This window comes from Schistocerca cancellata, chromosome 1, assembly GCF_023864275.1.
Source record: "Schistocerca cancellata isolate TAMUIC-IGC-003103 chromosome 1, iqSchCanc2.1, whole genome shotgun sequence".
NCBI classification, from domain to species: Eukaryota; Metazoa; Arthropoda; class Insecta; order Orthoptera; family Acrididae; genus Schistocerca; species Schistocerca cancellata.
The window spans coordinates 1,192,332,285-1,192,346,744 of record NC_064626.1 but is presented as its reverse complement, the minus strand read 5'-3'; the positions used below and the strand labels follow the sequence as shown (position 1 = coordinate 1,192,346,744).

At 42.7% G+C, this 14,460-nt stretch overlaps 1 protein-coding gene across 1 annotated transcript in view; it reads left to right on the top strand.

The window, feature by feature from the left end:
* LOC126094498 (uncharacterized) overlaps positions 1–14,460 on the top strand; it is a 146,839-nt gene that overhangs the window by 40,824 nt on the left and 91,555 nt on the right. Inside the window, exon 3 of the mRNA XM_049908911.1 lies at positions 8,139–8,359. Within this exon, the coding sequence (XP_049764868.1) occupies positions 8,139–8,359 (221 nt within the window). The remainder of the gene's footprint in view (positions 1–8,138; positions 8,360–14,460) is intronic.

Below are 14,460 nucleotides of genomic sequence, written 5' to 3'. Positions count from 1 at the left end.
CACCTGAAGGCCACAGATCTGCTTCTGCTCCTCTATCAACTTATTTCTGCTACAGATTCTGCATTCCCAGGAGAGGATCTCGCTAGAGTGCCCTCTGGCTTCCTCCCAATGAAAATACTTTGAACAAATCCCATGCTATAACCCACTACTCGCAAACCTATGACAAAGCCCACACTTTTCACTCGTGGTAAAATTTTACAGTTACTGAAAAAACTAAAAATCTATGTTACCTAAGTTCAATTACACCAGTAGAACTATTTACAGAACTAACAGTAGGGATCTTGAAATTCTCTCTCTACTAAGAAAGCAACAACTTTTATTAATACTACTAAACCACAGCTAATACCAATACCACCAAAACTTCACACAATTTCTTAGCTAAAACCAAAAATTCAAAGTGACCGCTGGAACCCTCAACGAAGTTAGAACAGTGAATGAAAATTTTTCTGAAATATTTCAGTAGAAACAATAAGATATATCAGCTGAAAAGTACCACACAAAATTTACTAAACAACTTCAACACACAGGCAACTCTAAAAAACATGGTGAGTGAATGTTTCCAAAAGTTTATTAAACCATTGTTTCGAGACAAACAGCACCTGCCATAGTTGAAAACTACTAAATTTAATAACTGTATAAAAGTGCACAAACAGCAAGGATGAACGATTGAAAACTACTAAATTTAATATTCAGATACAGTGCACAAACATCTTTGACAGTACTTAGCTTTATAACCGCTGCAGCTGCAACTGCATGCTACGAAATGTAAACACACTGCTGAGACATGAGACTTAGATGAACGACGCAAGCACACTCATGAATAACAGACTACTCAAGTCAATAAAGAAAGAAAGAAAGAAAGACTGAGGTGAATGAAAATCCACTAATAAGTTACACTTACAGCAAATATTAACACAAATAACCTTTTGTTGTATATCACAAATAGGAAGACGAAATTGAGCATATATGCTTCGCCATTTTTTCTGATTGCCTAGAGCGCAATGCAGTTGCTGTTTACTCCTTCCAAAATAGGCTAATTTCATATCTAACAAATAAATTTCAAAAGCTTCCAAAAAAGATTTAGTATTTTTCAGGTGGTTCTGCCACGTAATACAAAAATAAGAAAAACTTTGCCTTCATGAGGAAGACTTAAACATGAAAGACAAATGGCACTTTTCAGCCACAGCACATGGGAAAGGGCCTTGCAGTGGAGTAGGGGTACTGTAAAGGACTGGCAGCTCGAGCAAGTTTGCAAAGGCAGTACCACAACCAGACTTGAACAACACAAGATCTCTTTGAATGGGCAGTAGATAACATAACAAAAATAGATTTTGCCTGTTCCACTCAAGAAGATTACCCTGCTTCGGAAATGTTCTTAAGAAGCTGACTGGAAGAAGTATTGACAATCATAGCAACATAGCAATTTTCTGCACTCACTCCCAACACTACATCAAAATTATTAGTGAAACACTTTTCAGATGATGTGCAGGTTAGGAGAGGAGGGTAACTACATCATCGGACAAACTGAAGGCTATGTCACCACTTTGTTGAGAAAAACTGGTGGCTTGGAAACATTTTAGGAAAAAAAAAAAGAAGAAATTGGTGAAGTGAAAATAACTTTTCTTCATCCATGTGGACCAGCTACATCATTCTCGTATCCTATACATTTGGATGTCCTGTGGGTGTCAGTTGAGGGCTGTTTTCACAAAAGTAAATCCATTTACTCCACACTGGAGAACATAAGCTCTTCTTCAAAGTGATGTAAGCCACCTTGTCTATCAATGTCACATTTCATAAAGGCCTTTTGTCTGTCATTTTGATCAAAAATCCTGGAAATTCATGCAGTATTTGCTTTCTTACACCAAACTTTCACAAATGTCTTTGATATGAGGGCAACAGTTACTGGGTGCATTTCATGTGAAAAAGGCGAGCATGTCAACTTGAATGGAGAGTAATTGGCAGATGTAAAAGAAACTTTATATGAACTTCAGGAAAATGTGTTTTGACTCTTGCTGTTCACGTTGTGGTTAATGACGTGGCAGACGGTACTGCTGATTGAAACCTCAGGTTTTTGCAGATGATGCAGTCTTCAAAGCAAATTGTTATCTGAAAAAATGCTGCACAAATATCTAGTCTATGGTGACCAGATTAAACTAATGAGTGTGCACGTAAAGCTTTTAAAACAGTGGTTTGTGAAATATGGAGTAGATCGTCATGGGACCGCAATGGACCCTTCGACCTCTACATTTCCCCCTGCCAGTGGATTGGGTGGGCCACTGGTAGGAAAACACACCCCATCAAAAAAGCGACTTCGTGCTGCGAGTCCTCCAATGCCTGGTGTTACTAGAGGTTTATCAGACTGTTGTAACAGAGCACATGCTGATAACCAGAATGTGTTTTTGATTGTCAAACAGAAGGAGGGTAGCTTTAGAGGGTTTCTCCCTTTTACATCCACAAGGGTCTTGAGGAAATTGCAGGAACACTGAAATCTGTGAAGCGACTGCGCAATGGGACGCTATTAGTTGAGACTTCTAGTTCCCGTCAAGTCACTTCTCTTCGGAAAGCAACCTGTCTCGGAGAGTATGCTATCGAGACCGAGCTCCACTCCACTTTGAACTATAGTAAGGGTGTTGTGACATGTAGGGACTTGGTGGATATCCCCAAAGACGAGTTGAAATCTGAGTGGGCTGACGAAGGTATTGTTGACATGCAGCATATTATGAAACGAGTCAATGGGGACCTAGTCAAATCCGACTCGTTTATTCTCATGTTCAATTGCCCGAGACTCCCAGAGCATGTTAAAGCAGGTTTCTTACGTTTGCCAGTACGGCCATATTTCCCCAACCCAATGCGCTGTTTTAAATGTCAGCGCTTTGGGCATACTACGTTGGGGTGCAATGGGATAGCCACTTGTGGTAAATGTGTTTAGCCTGCCCATGAAGGAGCCGATTGTTCATTGCCTGTGAAGTGTGTAAATTGCTCTGGGAGTCACCCTGTCGGGAGCTGGGTCTGCCCCATCTATCTCGAGGAATGGAAGATATAGGAGATCAAAACATCTAAGCGCATCCCCTATGGTGAGGCCAAGAAGCTCTTCAAGGCCATGCAGCCTTCTGTGTTCACAACATCTTTCACTTCCGCTCTGCAGGTACAGTTGGCCACTGTTGCTACACAAACGGAGGTTGCTAGTGTCAGCGCTAATACCTGCATTTGCCTGTGCACTTATGCTGCTGCGGTTGTTTTGCAACCTGCAGCTCTCCCCACAACATCGGACAAAGCCGTGGTTGCTGACATTGGGGTACTTCCTGCCCCTCCCCATATGGCGCCTTCTGCCCAGGCGAGTAAAGCTCCAACTGTTGACAAGGTTCTGCATTCTAAGCCCCCCAAGACAAAGACGCCGAAGATGAAGGTTTTGCCACCTGAGGAGACTAGTCAGGGTTGGTCCTATGACAAGGCCATCGTACTGTCTGACATCTCCCTTGGGTCGCCATCGGAGCTGATGGACATTGATGTCGACCGGGGCCGATATTCTCGCCCCAGGAATAAATCTCCGGCCAGTACCGGCTCTCCTCCAAAGCACAGAGGCAGGGTGAAAGTTCAGCCACTCTGATCACTGGCTCCCATATTACAGTGGAACCTGAATGGGTTCAGGATGCATGTGGCCGAATTACAACTCCTTGTACGAGAGCGCCCCTTGTGCTTATGTCTCCAAGAGACACATTTTCGGGCCACTGATGCTCCTCCTTTACGGGGCTGTACCGTGTATCGAAAAGGTGATCTGATGGGGGAAAGGGCAAAGGGTGGTGTTGCGGTTTTTGTCCGTGACATGCACCACTCATCTGAGCTCCCTCTCGTTACGGACTTGCAAGCAGTTGCCGTTGACCTTGTGGGGCAGAGGCTCACAATCTGTTCCGTTTACTTACCGCCTCAGGATGCAATAGACTCCGAGGCTCTCACAGACCTTATTAGCCAACTCCCCTGCCAATTTCTCCTTCTGGGGGACTTCAATGCTCATAATGTCTTATGGGGCTCTACGACTACTTGCCCCAGGGGTCGCATTCTGGAAAGCCTCATGACGTCCGAAGAACTGTGCATCCTCAACTCTGGTGCTCACACTCATTTTTGTACTGCTTCTGGGTCGTCGTCAGCTATTGACCTTTCCTTTTGCTCTCCAGCACTCGCGGATTCTGCTCTGTGGGAGGTTGCTGCTGACCTCCATTCTAGTGACCACTTCCCCCTTTGGATTCACCTCCTGAATGAGGCTGTGGCATTACCAGTGCCGCCCAGGTGGCACCTCTGCAGAGCTGACTGGACACTTTTCAGCCATTTGGCTGTTTTGGAACACCGTGCCAGCGTCCACGAATGGGTCGACCATGTTATAGCTGTGATCTCCCATGCTGCTGAATTGTCGATCCCACTGTCCTCAGGTCATCCCAAGAGGCGTCCTGTCCCTTGGTGGACCACTGAGTGCCGCTCAGCCATCCGAGCCCGCCATGCAGCTCTGCGCTGCTTCAAGTGCCATCCCTCAGCTGACAATCTTGCGGCATTTCGGGTGGCAAGGGCCAACGCACAGCGAGTGATTAAAGAGAGCAAACGACGGTCATGGCAATCGTTCTTGAACTCCATCTCCCGCTCCACTAGTTCTACGAAAGTATGGGAAGCCATCAGGAGGATTTCCGGGAAACGCAGCCAACTACCTGTCACGGCATTGCTACATCAGGGATGTCTCCTCACGGCGCCGAGAGACATTGCCCAGACACTGACCACGCATTTTGCGGAATCTACTGCCACTATTAACTGTGATCCAGATTTCTGCTGCTACCGCACTGCCATCGAGAGGGGTCACTTGGACTTCCGGTCTCCAAATTCTGTACCCTACAACTGCCCCTTCACAATGTGGGAACTGGATTCGGTGCTGTCTGTGGCTCATGATACTGCGCCCGGTCATGATCAAATCCTGTACAACATGCTGCAGCTCTTGTTGCTGCCATCCGAGGAAGTTCTCCTGAATTGTTTTAATATGATATGGTCATCCAGCACGTTCCCTGACTCGTGGAGGGAGGTGGTTTTGATTCCCTTCCTTAAACCGGGGAAGGATCGAATGCATTCCAGTAGTTATCGGAGTATTGCTTTGACGAGCTGTGTCGGGAAGACATTGGAACGCATGGTCAGCCATCGCCTGGTTTGGCTGCTCGAGACCAGGCAGCTCCTTAGCCACTCTCAGTGTGGCTTTTGGAGATGTCGTTCAACTATAGACAACTTGACCCTGCTTGAGGTGGCCATCCAGCAGGCCTTCCTACGTAACCAGCATTGTCTAGGTGTATTCTTTGACATTAATAAGGCGTATGACACTACTTGGCGCCGCCAGCTCCATCAGTGGGGCTTTCGTGGCCATCTCCCCATCTTCATTAGGTCCTTTCTTTCCCGCCACCTCTTTCGATATCGGGTTGGTAATGTGCTGTCTGATTTGTACGTGCAGGAGAATGGTGTTCCTCAGGGAAGCGTTTTAAGTGTCACCCTCTTTGCAGTCGCCATTAACAGTATCACATCCACTATCCGGAGTCCTGCCCAGTGCTCCTTGTTTGTGGACGATTTTGCTGTTTTCTGTTCTTCCTCCAGTCTTGTCACTGCTAGTCGGCAGCTGCAGCTTATGATAAAGTGATTAGAGGCATGGACTGCGAAGACGGGTTTTACCTTTTCTGCAGACAAATGTGTGTGTGTTCATTTTAATCATGCTCGACGTCCTTTTACCTCCCCTGAATTGCGGCTGAGGGATACCATTCTTCCTCTTAGAGACACTGTGGGGTTCCTGGGCCTCACTTTTGATTCCAAGTTGTCGTGGTTGCCGCACCTTAAAGACCTGAAGGTGCGGGCCCTGAAGGCACTGAATATTTTGAAGTGTCTGAGCCATCGGTCCTGGGGAGCAGATTGGGCGCGTCTGCTGCAGTGTTATAGGGCTTTCGTCCGGTCGCGTCTTGACTATGGATGCACCATGTATGGGTCAGCGAGGCCTTCGTATCTGAAGATTCTTGATGCAGTACACCATGAGGGTATCAGGCTGGCCACTGGTGCATTCCGTACCATTCCCATCCCCAGCCTGTGTGCTGAGGCAGGGGAACCGCCGCTTGCCATCCGGCGGAAACTCCTCATGGTGCGACGGGTGTGTCAATTCCTTGCCTGTCCTACCTCCCCTGCGTACCCTACCGTTGCCTGACCGCCTATGGAACGTCTCTTTTCCAGTCTTCCCAGGGCAACGAGACCATTCGGGATTCGTGCCAAGCATTTGCTCGAGTCCCTTGGTGTGGAGCGTGTGGCACCCCAACTCCATGGTTTTAGCTGCCTGCCTCCCTGGTTGCTCCAGAGGCCCAGCGTCCTTTTAGAGTTGTCAGAGTACCGGAGGAACTGCACTCGTGCGTTTGTTTTTACCTCCTTATTTTAAACCAGCATCTCGACCATGTACCAGTATTTACGGATGGCTCTAAACAGGGGGACTCTGTTGGTTGTGCTGTTGTTTTCCCTGATCGAGTCGTCTAGTTACGGCTTCCTGCGCCGTTTACCATCTTTGACGCCGAATTGTTTGTGATCTTGCGGGCATTGGAGCAGATGAGATGTGTTCCCTGTCTTAAGTTTCTCATCTGTTCTGACTCCCTGAGTGCCCTTCAGACCATGCAACACTTGTACCCAGCGGATACGGAATTCCAGAACATCCATGATGCCCTACTCCACCTGCAACGGCAGCGGAAGGAGGTTTCTTTCTGCTCGGTGCTGGGGCACGTGGGAATTAGGGGAAACGAACTGGCGGATGTGGCTGCCAAAGATGCATGTTCCCTCCCTCATGTTGTTGAATGTGCCGTCCCCCTCCATGCTGTTACCTCCCTTTTGCGTTTTTGTGTTATGCGTCAGTGAGAAGAGAAGTGGTTGACAGTCGGTGAAAATAAGCTGCGTCTGGTCAAGGCCACCACGCGGCCATGGCGTACGTCCTACCAGTCATGCAGGCAGAATGAGGTTCTCCTCACTCGCCTCCGCATCGGGCACAGTCCCTTAACGCATGGTTTTTTACTCCGGCGGGAGGACCCCCCAATCTGGAGTGCTTGTGGCGTCCAGATTACTGTCCGCTACAGTTCACTTGACTGTCCTTTATTCTCTGACGAGAGGGCGGTGGTTTCCTTGCCACCGGATGTGCCCTCTATTTTGCAAGACGACGCAACGACTGTGGTCAAGGTCTTACGATTTTGTGTCCTGTCCAATTTGTTGCCTCAGATTTTAGGGAGAGGATTTTGATGTGCTGCTGGGTGACTGGCTCACCCATGTTTTAAGTAAGAGGTCCGCCAGTCACGATTACCTACTTGTTTCACTTCGATTTCTGTTCTCTTTTCCTTGTGTTTGCTTTCCTTTTTTAGTGCGTTTCTTCTCCTCTTGTTTTGCCTCTGTATGTGAGGAATTGGAACTGCGTCAGGTCTGTGTCTTTTAGCTGTTCTCCTTGTTCGCTGTCCGTCTTCGTCCCTTCACCGCATGTGTTCCTGTTTCTATGCGATTGGGCACTGATGACCATGCTGTTTAGTGCCAGAAAACCTCAAACCACACACACACACACACACACACACACACACACACACACACACACACTGGAGTAGATCGTCTGAGATTTCTTTAGGAACCTCAACAAAGCCCCCAGGCCGACTGCATGTTGTTACTCCTGAAAATTGTCTGTTAACTTCCCAACTAGATGTGCTAATGACTCATTCTTGTGACTTCAGTTTCAGTTCGTTAATTCCTTCCATATCTGTATTGAATTTCATTGGAAATCTTCTGCCCCCACTCCTTACCTGCAAATCCAGTGTTACTGTAGTAAGACGCTGGATCCATGTTTAGGTAGACAGTGATTCAAATCTCTGTCCAAATCTAGGTTTTTTGTGGTTTACCTAAATCATTTAAGGCAGATGTCAGATGACCCTTCAAAGGACATGATCAGTTTCCTTCCCTATCCTTCCTCAGTCCGACCTTGGCGTTATCACTAATGTCCTCATTATAGAATGGATACAAAACCCTGAGCATGCACTGTTGTATTTATGTTTACTTCTTATTCATTTTAGCTTTATAAATGATTTCTTCTGAGTTTTTTGCCTATTTATTTTTTCCAGAATTACATGAAAAATTACCTGAAAGAAGAAGAAGAACTGTTAACAGAGCATCAGATAAAAGTTTTACGAGAAGATGTAGAGAAAATGTGGGCTCTGTGTTGTTATACAGATACACAGAAAGAAGAGTTCCCAGAGTATAATGTACCTGTTGTGTCTGAAGCAATCCTGGACAAACATAGAAAGTATCTTGCTACATTGGAAGTATTGTATAAAAACAATGAGTATGTTTACGTTTTTTTGCACTTTTTGCCATACTGATCAATTTGGTTCATATTCCAATTACAATTTCTCTTTTTTCTTTTCCAGTGCTAATATCATTTTCCTTCTTCTGTCAGTACTTCGCCCAACTGCTTAATTTTGCTCTGTAATGTGCACTTTTATGTAGAATTTTATTATTTAAAACATTTATTATTTCGGATCTGTGAATAATGTACGTAGCAAATCTTGTTGGACTTCTGTGACGAAAGCACTGCAGACTTTCTTTCCTTAAACTGTGGGTCTTTTATCTGTAATATTTGCTGTATATCTTATTACAGTCTTTTCACTACATCCCATTTTCCAAACCTCTTCTGTACATAATGACAGGGTGTATACGACCTGGGACAACCGGGATATCCGGCAAAAACCCGGAAATTTTTTCATCTGGGAGAAAACCGAGGAAAACCCGGGAATTTTTTTAGAATTCCAGGAATTTTTCATTGTTTTAGTTCAATTTTTGTAACTGGCTGGTAAGAACCAGTACTCTAACAAAGAATGTTACTGTCTCTCGCTACTGCAGAATAGTACTGTAGCAATAGAACAAGAACGAGAAAAAGAAAAACGAAAATAAAACTTAAGTTGCAAAGGAAATGCACCATATACAACAACAAAACACAGTGCTCATACAAGCGTCTGCCAACAGCAAAATGTGTCAAAGGCTTTAGGAAGACTATGAAATGCTTCATAACAACAAATTGCCTCCGATGAGCGTGATGTCACAACTGTTACATTAGATTCGTTTGAGTGGTTGCGAGCGAGCTTATGTGCATGTGCAGTTTGGTCGCGTATGAGTAGTACCACAGTCTAACATAGACTGTGGTAGTACCTTTTCCCGCTTCTGGCTACAGAAGTGTGACAGTTAGCTGTATAAGCAAAAGCAGCAAGCAGCCAAATACTATCTGGAAAAATTTCACTGGTGTGCCTAAGCTGTCAGATTCACGTATGTGCAACAGGCCCGGAACTAGGGGGCGGGGGCAAACCGGGGTATCTGTCCCGGACGTTTCAAGGGGGGAGGGGTGCCAAATTCATATTATTGAGGAAAAAGATCTTGTTTCACAAAGCGCCTAGCATCCAGCGTACGCTGGTCTATCGATTACGCATATGATTTCAAACGCATCCCTGTTGGTTTTTGAACAAATTGTAAGTTGATTTCTGAATTAATCATCAGTTGATTTTTGAATGCGTGCATGGTGTACATGATGTCTCTGGCAGGGGAATTCCCATCGCATCTAGAAGTAAACTTACCTGCAGACAAAAGCGGACGGGTCTATACGAGCTGAGCGGAATAAAGCCGAACAGGTGAATGCCAGTCACTGTCTATATGGTTGACTGGCTTTGCAAATGATCAGCGTTGTTATAATTACTAGCGAAATCCATAGATTCAGACTACCAGAGTGGAAATAAATGACTAACAGGAATACATATTGTCTTCTCCGTGTATCCAAGAGAATGAAATTTTGACAGAAAATTTTTGGCCAGACCTCTACACTACTAAGGGCCAGTTATACAGTCCCCAGCTAGCAGCCGCTTAAGTTCTATTCTGGGAGTAGCACAGAAAACACATTGTACGAACAGGTAATAACACCTAACTGGGGAATAAATGTGGGATACTAAACCGGTGATTGTGGCAGGGTTAGTTAAGTTAACCGGAGAATAAGTTTTGACACTGTCAGGAATAGTTACAGAATTAATGATGACAAGATTGTTTGTTAGACAGAGGAAGAAGAAGAAATGGGGTCTCACACAAATTATGGAAGAATATGATGATTCCAAATTTATATAAAAATTTTGTACTACTACTCTTCGATCTCATGCTTCAGAAGCTAGAGAGTATGAATGAAATGTGAAACTATTTCCTAGCGTAAAACTTTTTGCTTTTAGTAGGCCTAAAAGGCATATGATATTGGTACTTCGTGAATTATATTCTGTTGTGTTATAAAAATGACGATTTGTGGCAAAATAGTCTCGTTTATTTGGTGTGTGTAACAATTGTTGCAATATTAGGCGGGCTTATTTCGTTTTATCTAGCAGACAGTGACAAAATACACGTAATCAGTTTGGAAAACCACACGTCTTGGGTACTATTTGTATTAACAGCTTTTCTAGTATTAGACAACAACATTTCATTTTTTCATGTAGCAAAATGTTCACGAACTTTGATGAGGTAATAGATTCTTTCCCAGAGAGGAAAGTACGCCACATAAAGCTGTGGCAAGATTAGAGAGAAAAAATTCTAGGTGCTAAGGATTGAAGAAATGTGTACTGTCTTGCTTGTCTCTTGTCTTTACTCGTTTGATGTATCCTATATTTAATTTTATGTCACACAAAACAGCAAGTTATTAGATAATAGGCAGTAAAAAGTGCAAATTTTTTTGAGTTCTTGTTCTCCCGATTACAAATAATCCCATTCGCTATTAATTGCAAGATTTTTTTTTTAAAGAGGGGCAGGCTGCCAAACCGGCCGATTGGGAGCAGGAGAGGCACCACAGGAGATTTTAATTTCCACTGGCCTGAATATAGTTTGGTGGCACCCATTACAATTACACATTTGAATTTCACAGAGCGAAATACAGAGGCGTGCGATGGAAGAATGCTGTGTGAAGAGGCGTGGCACTGCACTTCGGCACACTTACAACCAAATAACGTGTTTTACGTTCACTCGAACATATATGTTTTATGTATCAGACTCTTCAGAAAGATGTGAGCTACAAAATGAAGATATTTTTGAAAAGTCGATTTTTAAAATTTTTGGCGTCCTACCTCAAACGCTCAAGGGAGGGGAAGCGCCACTATATAATACTGTCGCCATTCGGAAATAACGTAGATCCGGAGCTGATGCACAGAGCAGTCTGAGTTGTAGTGGGGAGGTGGTAGTCTCCACGTGTCCCGTGTTTACGTTGAGTGGTTTTGCGTTTCCTCTTCGTTTGTTGCTTTCACGTCAAATGAAAACAAAACGGATTTCTGTGGCCGGGAGCTATCAAGTGAATTAAAATACATTCACATAATTATTGAAGGGTCTCCCTCATCGTCCCCTACGCTCTTCGGAGTATGGGACCTCATCATCATCATCATCATCATCATCAAAATATGTTATTAGTTTCAGATTTTATTTTGTTTCCACCTTTCTGACAGTCAAGCGTTAATCGCCTTGCAGAACAATGAAGTTATTTTTGTCGATTTTTTAAAGAAATTTGACTTTTATTAATCTTTTCCGCTGAGTCAGTCAATTTATTTGAAACAAAGTGTTTAATTCCACACTATTGGCTAGTTTCAACTGTTCGCTGTATTTCAAGTTCACGTTTTCATCTTCTAGCATGTATGGCATTATGCCATAATAAAGAACCAAACATGAGATAATACAGCACTGGTACTACAAGAAAATTCACATCTGAATCTGGACATACGAATGTGCACTTTAAGCCGAATTATGCATTTTAATATAGTCCACAAAATTCCCACGCTCTTGGAGTATCCTCTAATGTCTTGTTACTTTTATGACATAATGTAAGATGTTTTAATGTTTTAGACGTACAAACATACGGGCTTCCTATGCCATTGTAGCTGCGCAAACGCGGTGACGCTCTGGCAGCTGCTGAAGTGATCTATTTCTAACAGGTCATGGAAAAATATTCCGAATGGTTGTTCGAAAAGCATTACTTTCAAAGTAAATTTCCTTTTACACAAGATAAACGCTGTGCACGAATGTCTGATGAATTACTTAAATTACAGAGCGTTTGACTCTCATTCAAAAATCAAATCTTTGAGGAAGACCATTTAGAATATTTTCGAGTCCAGAAGATCGGACATTTATGACATTGTTAAAAATTTTACTGGCACATTTGTGTGATGTATCCTAAAGTGTAACACGTGCAAAAAAATCAACATTATGTGTGAAAGCTTAGCTTCTCTTGCAGCTTATTAATCTTACAGGCCAATATTATACATCTACATCTACATGGTTACTCTGCAATTCACACTTAAGTGCCAGGCAGAGGCAACACTATGTATATTAAGTTAAACCATCACCTTTTCCTATTTGTGTGTTCACACTACTTAACAGTGATGTTGCTATTGGCTGACTGCATCACATGTCCTATGCTCTGAATATCCTCTGTCATCGGCTGGCGAGATCGCTTGACATGAGCTGCGACTGGCTTAAAAAAGCGCATCGCAATCTCGATTTTGAATTCGGATTTATAGTTTCGTAATACGAAAATATGCAGTGTACATGTTGCTGCACATCAGACAACTTTTCAAAAGGTGTTTTTTCCCCCTGAGTACAGGGAAATTCTATGTCAGTATATAAAACCACAACCATTGAAAGAAGTGATAAGTTTTACAGTTCCGAGGAAGAGTTTAGTGTTACTTACCACGGAAAAAGTGTATTTTCATCTGGGAGAAAGTGTATTTTTAACTGGGAAATCCGGGATTTTTTTTTCCTCATCCACGTATACGCCCCTATTGAATTCATTCTTCTTTCTGTTCATGCTTTTTCCCTAAGCACATCTTCTCTATCCAGTTTGGAAGTCATTATTAACCATTCAGAGGCTACCTTTCTTGCCTGTCCACTCTAAAATATGTATTTGGGTATCACTACTCTTAGACTTTCTTAGAGTATCTCAAAATGGTCTCTGAACTCTAAATCTACGTAAAATTTACATCTACTTTTCTTATAGAGTAATTGGTTTACTTCTGATATATTATAAACCCCAGATTACCATTTTTTTTTTATGAAGTGAAATTAATTAGTAGTGGCAGTTACCTTGTTTTGCACTAGTTATCTTTATGTCAGTGGTCACCTTTCCTTCAAAAACTTAATTTTAAAAATGTATACCCAATTAAAAATATAATCTGTTCAGATCAGGTGGTTGTTGGAATGGAGGATACATTAGAAGCATACTCTCAGTCTGCTCAGTTTGGAGCATCTGGTCCTGGAGGCAAGATATAAATGGCACAGGTATTGAAGTAGTTGTTGATTTCCCTAGTGCTATAATCAGTGGCATGTTCAGCAATTGGGTAGGTAAATTTGCAGTTTGTGCAACGCAGGCAGACAACTGTTGTGTTTTCATGCCCACACATAATGCTACACATTAATTTCAGTACAGCTGGTATATATTATTGATGGTTTCAGATGTAGCCTTACAGCTGATGAGATAGGAAGCACCTCTGATCGAAACACAATAGGAGATGATTGGGGAGTGAGAGAGGTGTGGAACAGGTCTTCCATTCACGTCATTTGAATGATTACTGATAATATTGTGTTATGAATTTTAAATACAAATGGAACCATAGAATGTAAATGTGGCTGCCAGAGATAGCTATTTTTGTTGCAAATGCTTCGGAAGAGATTCTGAATTGGTGTGCAGATGGAATGAATAGTAGTACATATTAGTCTGCTCCGAGATGAAGTGTAATAAGAGACATATTGACTGTAAAAAAGTAATCATTATTTTTCAAAATAAGTGGTTTTTATGATGGGCCAGATACTCATTGAAGTGAAGTGTTCAGTGTGGAAGGTGCAGAAAGAAAGGCAGTAGAGTGTTTTTCAAGATGTACAAATTGTATCTTTAGGACCATCGTAACGTACTTGTATGTTATGTTGCCAATTTTAGCTTTACAATAATGCATTATTAATTACAATCGCACATGAAATTTCTCAAATGAACATCTTCAAATTCAGTGTCTCATCAACCTTTTTAGATTGTATGTCTTTTACTCTGATATCTCTGCTTTATAATAAATCTGAACCCAGTCACTTATTTCTAAAATTATGTTCTTACTTTATTTCATTTTTAGTCCCTTTTTACTTCGTTTCATTTTTGGTCCCTTTTTTACTAATTTTCTTCTTTGATAAGCTCCAGAATGAATCCATGTGCATTCTATTTCTGCCATTACAGCAAACTCTCTTTCACACTGTCCATAGTACAGTCTGATGTACTTTCCCTAAAATTCTGTGTGTCCTTTGGTGCCTCTTGCAATGGACTTAACATAAAATTTTTAGCTCTGGTCTGTATTCATACTTTTACAAAGATAATAATTAATCTCTTCTGAATGCATCAGTACA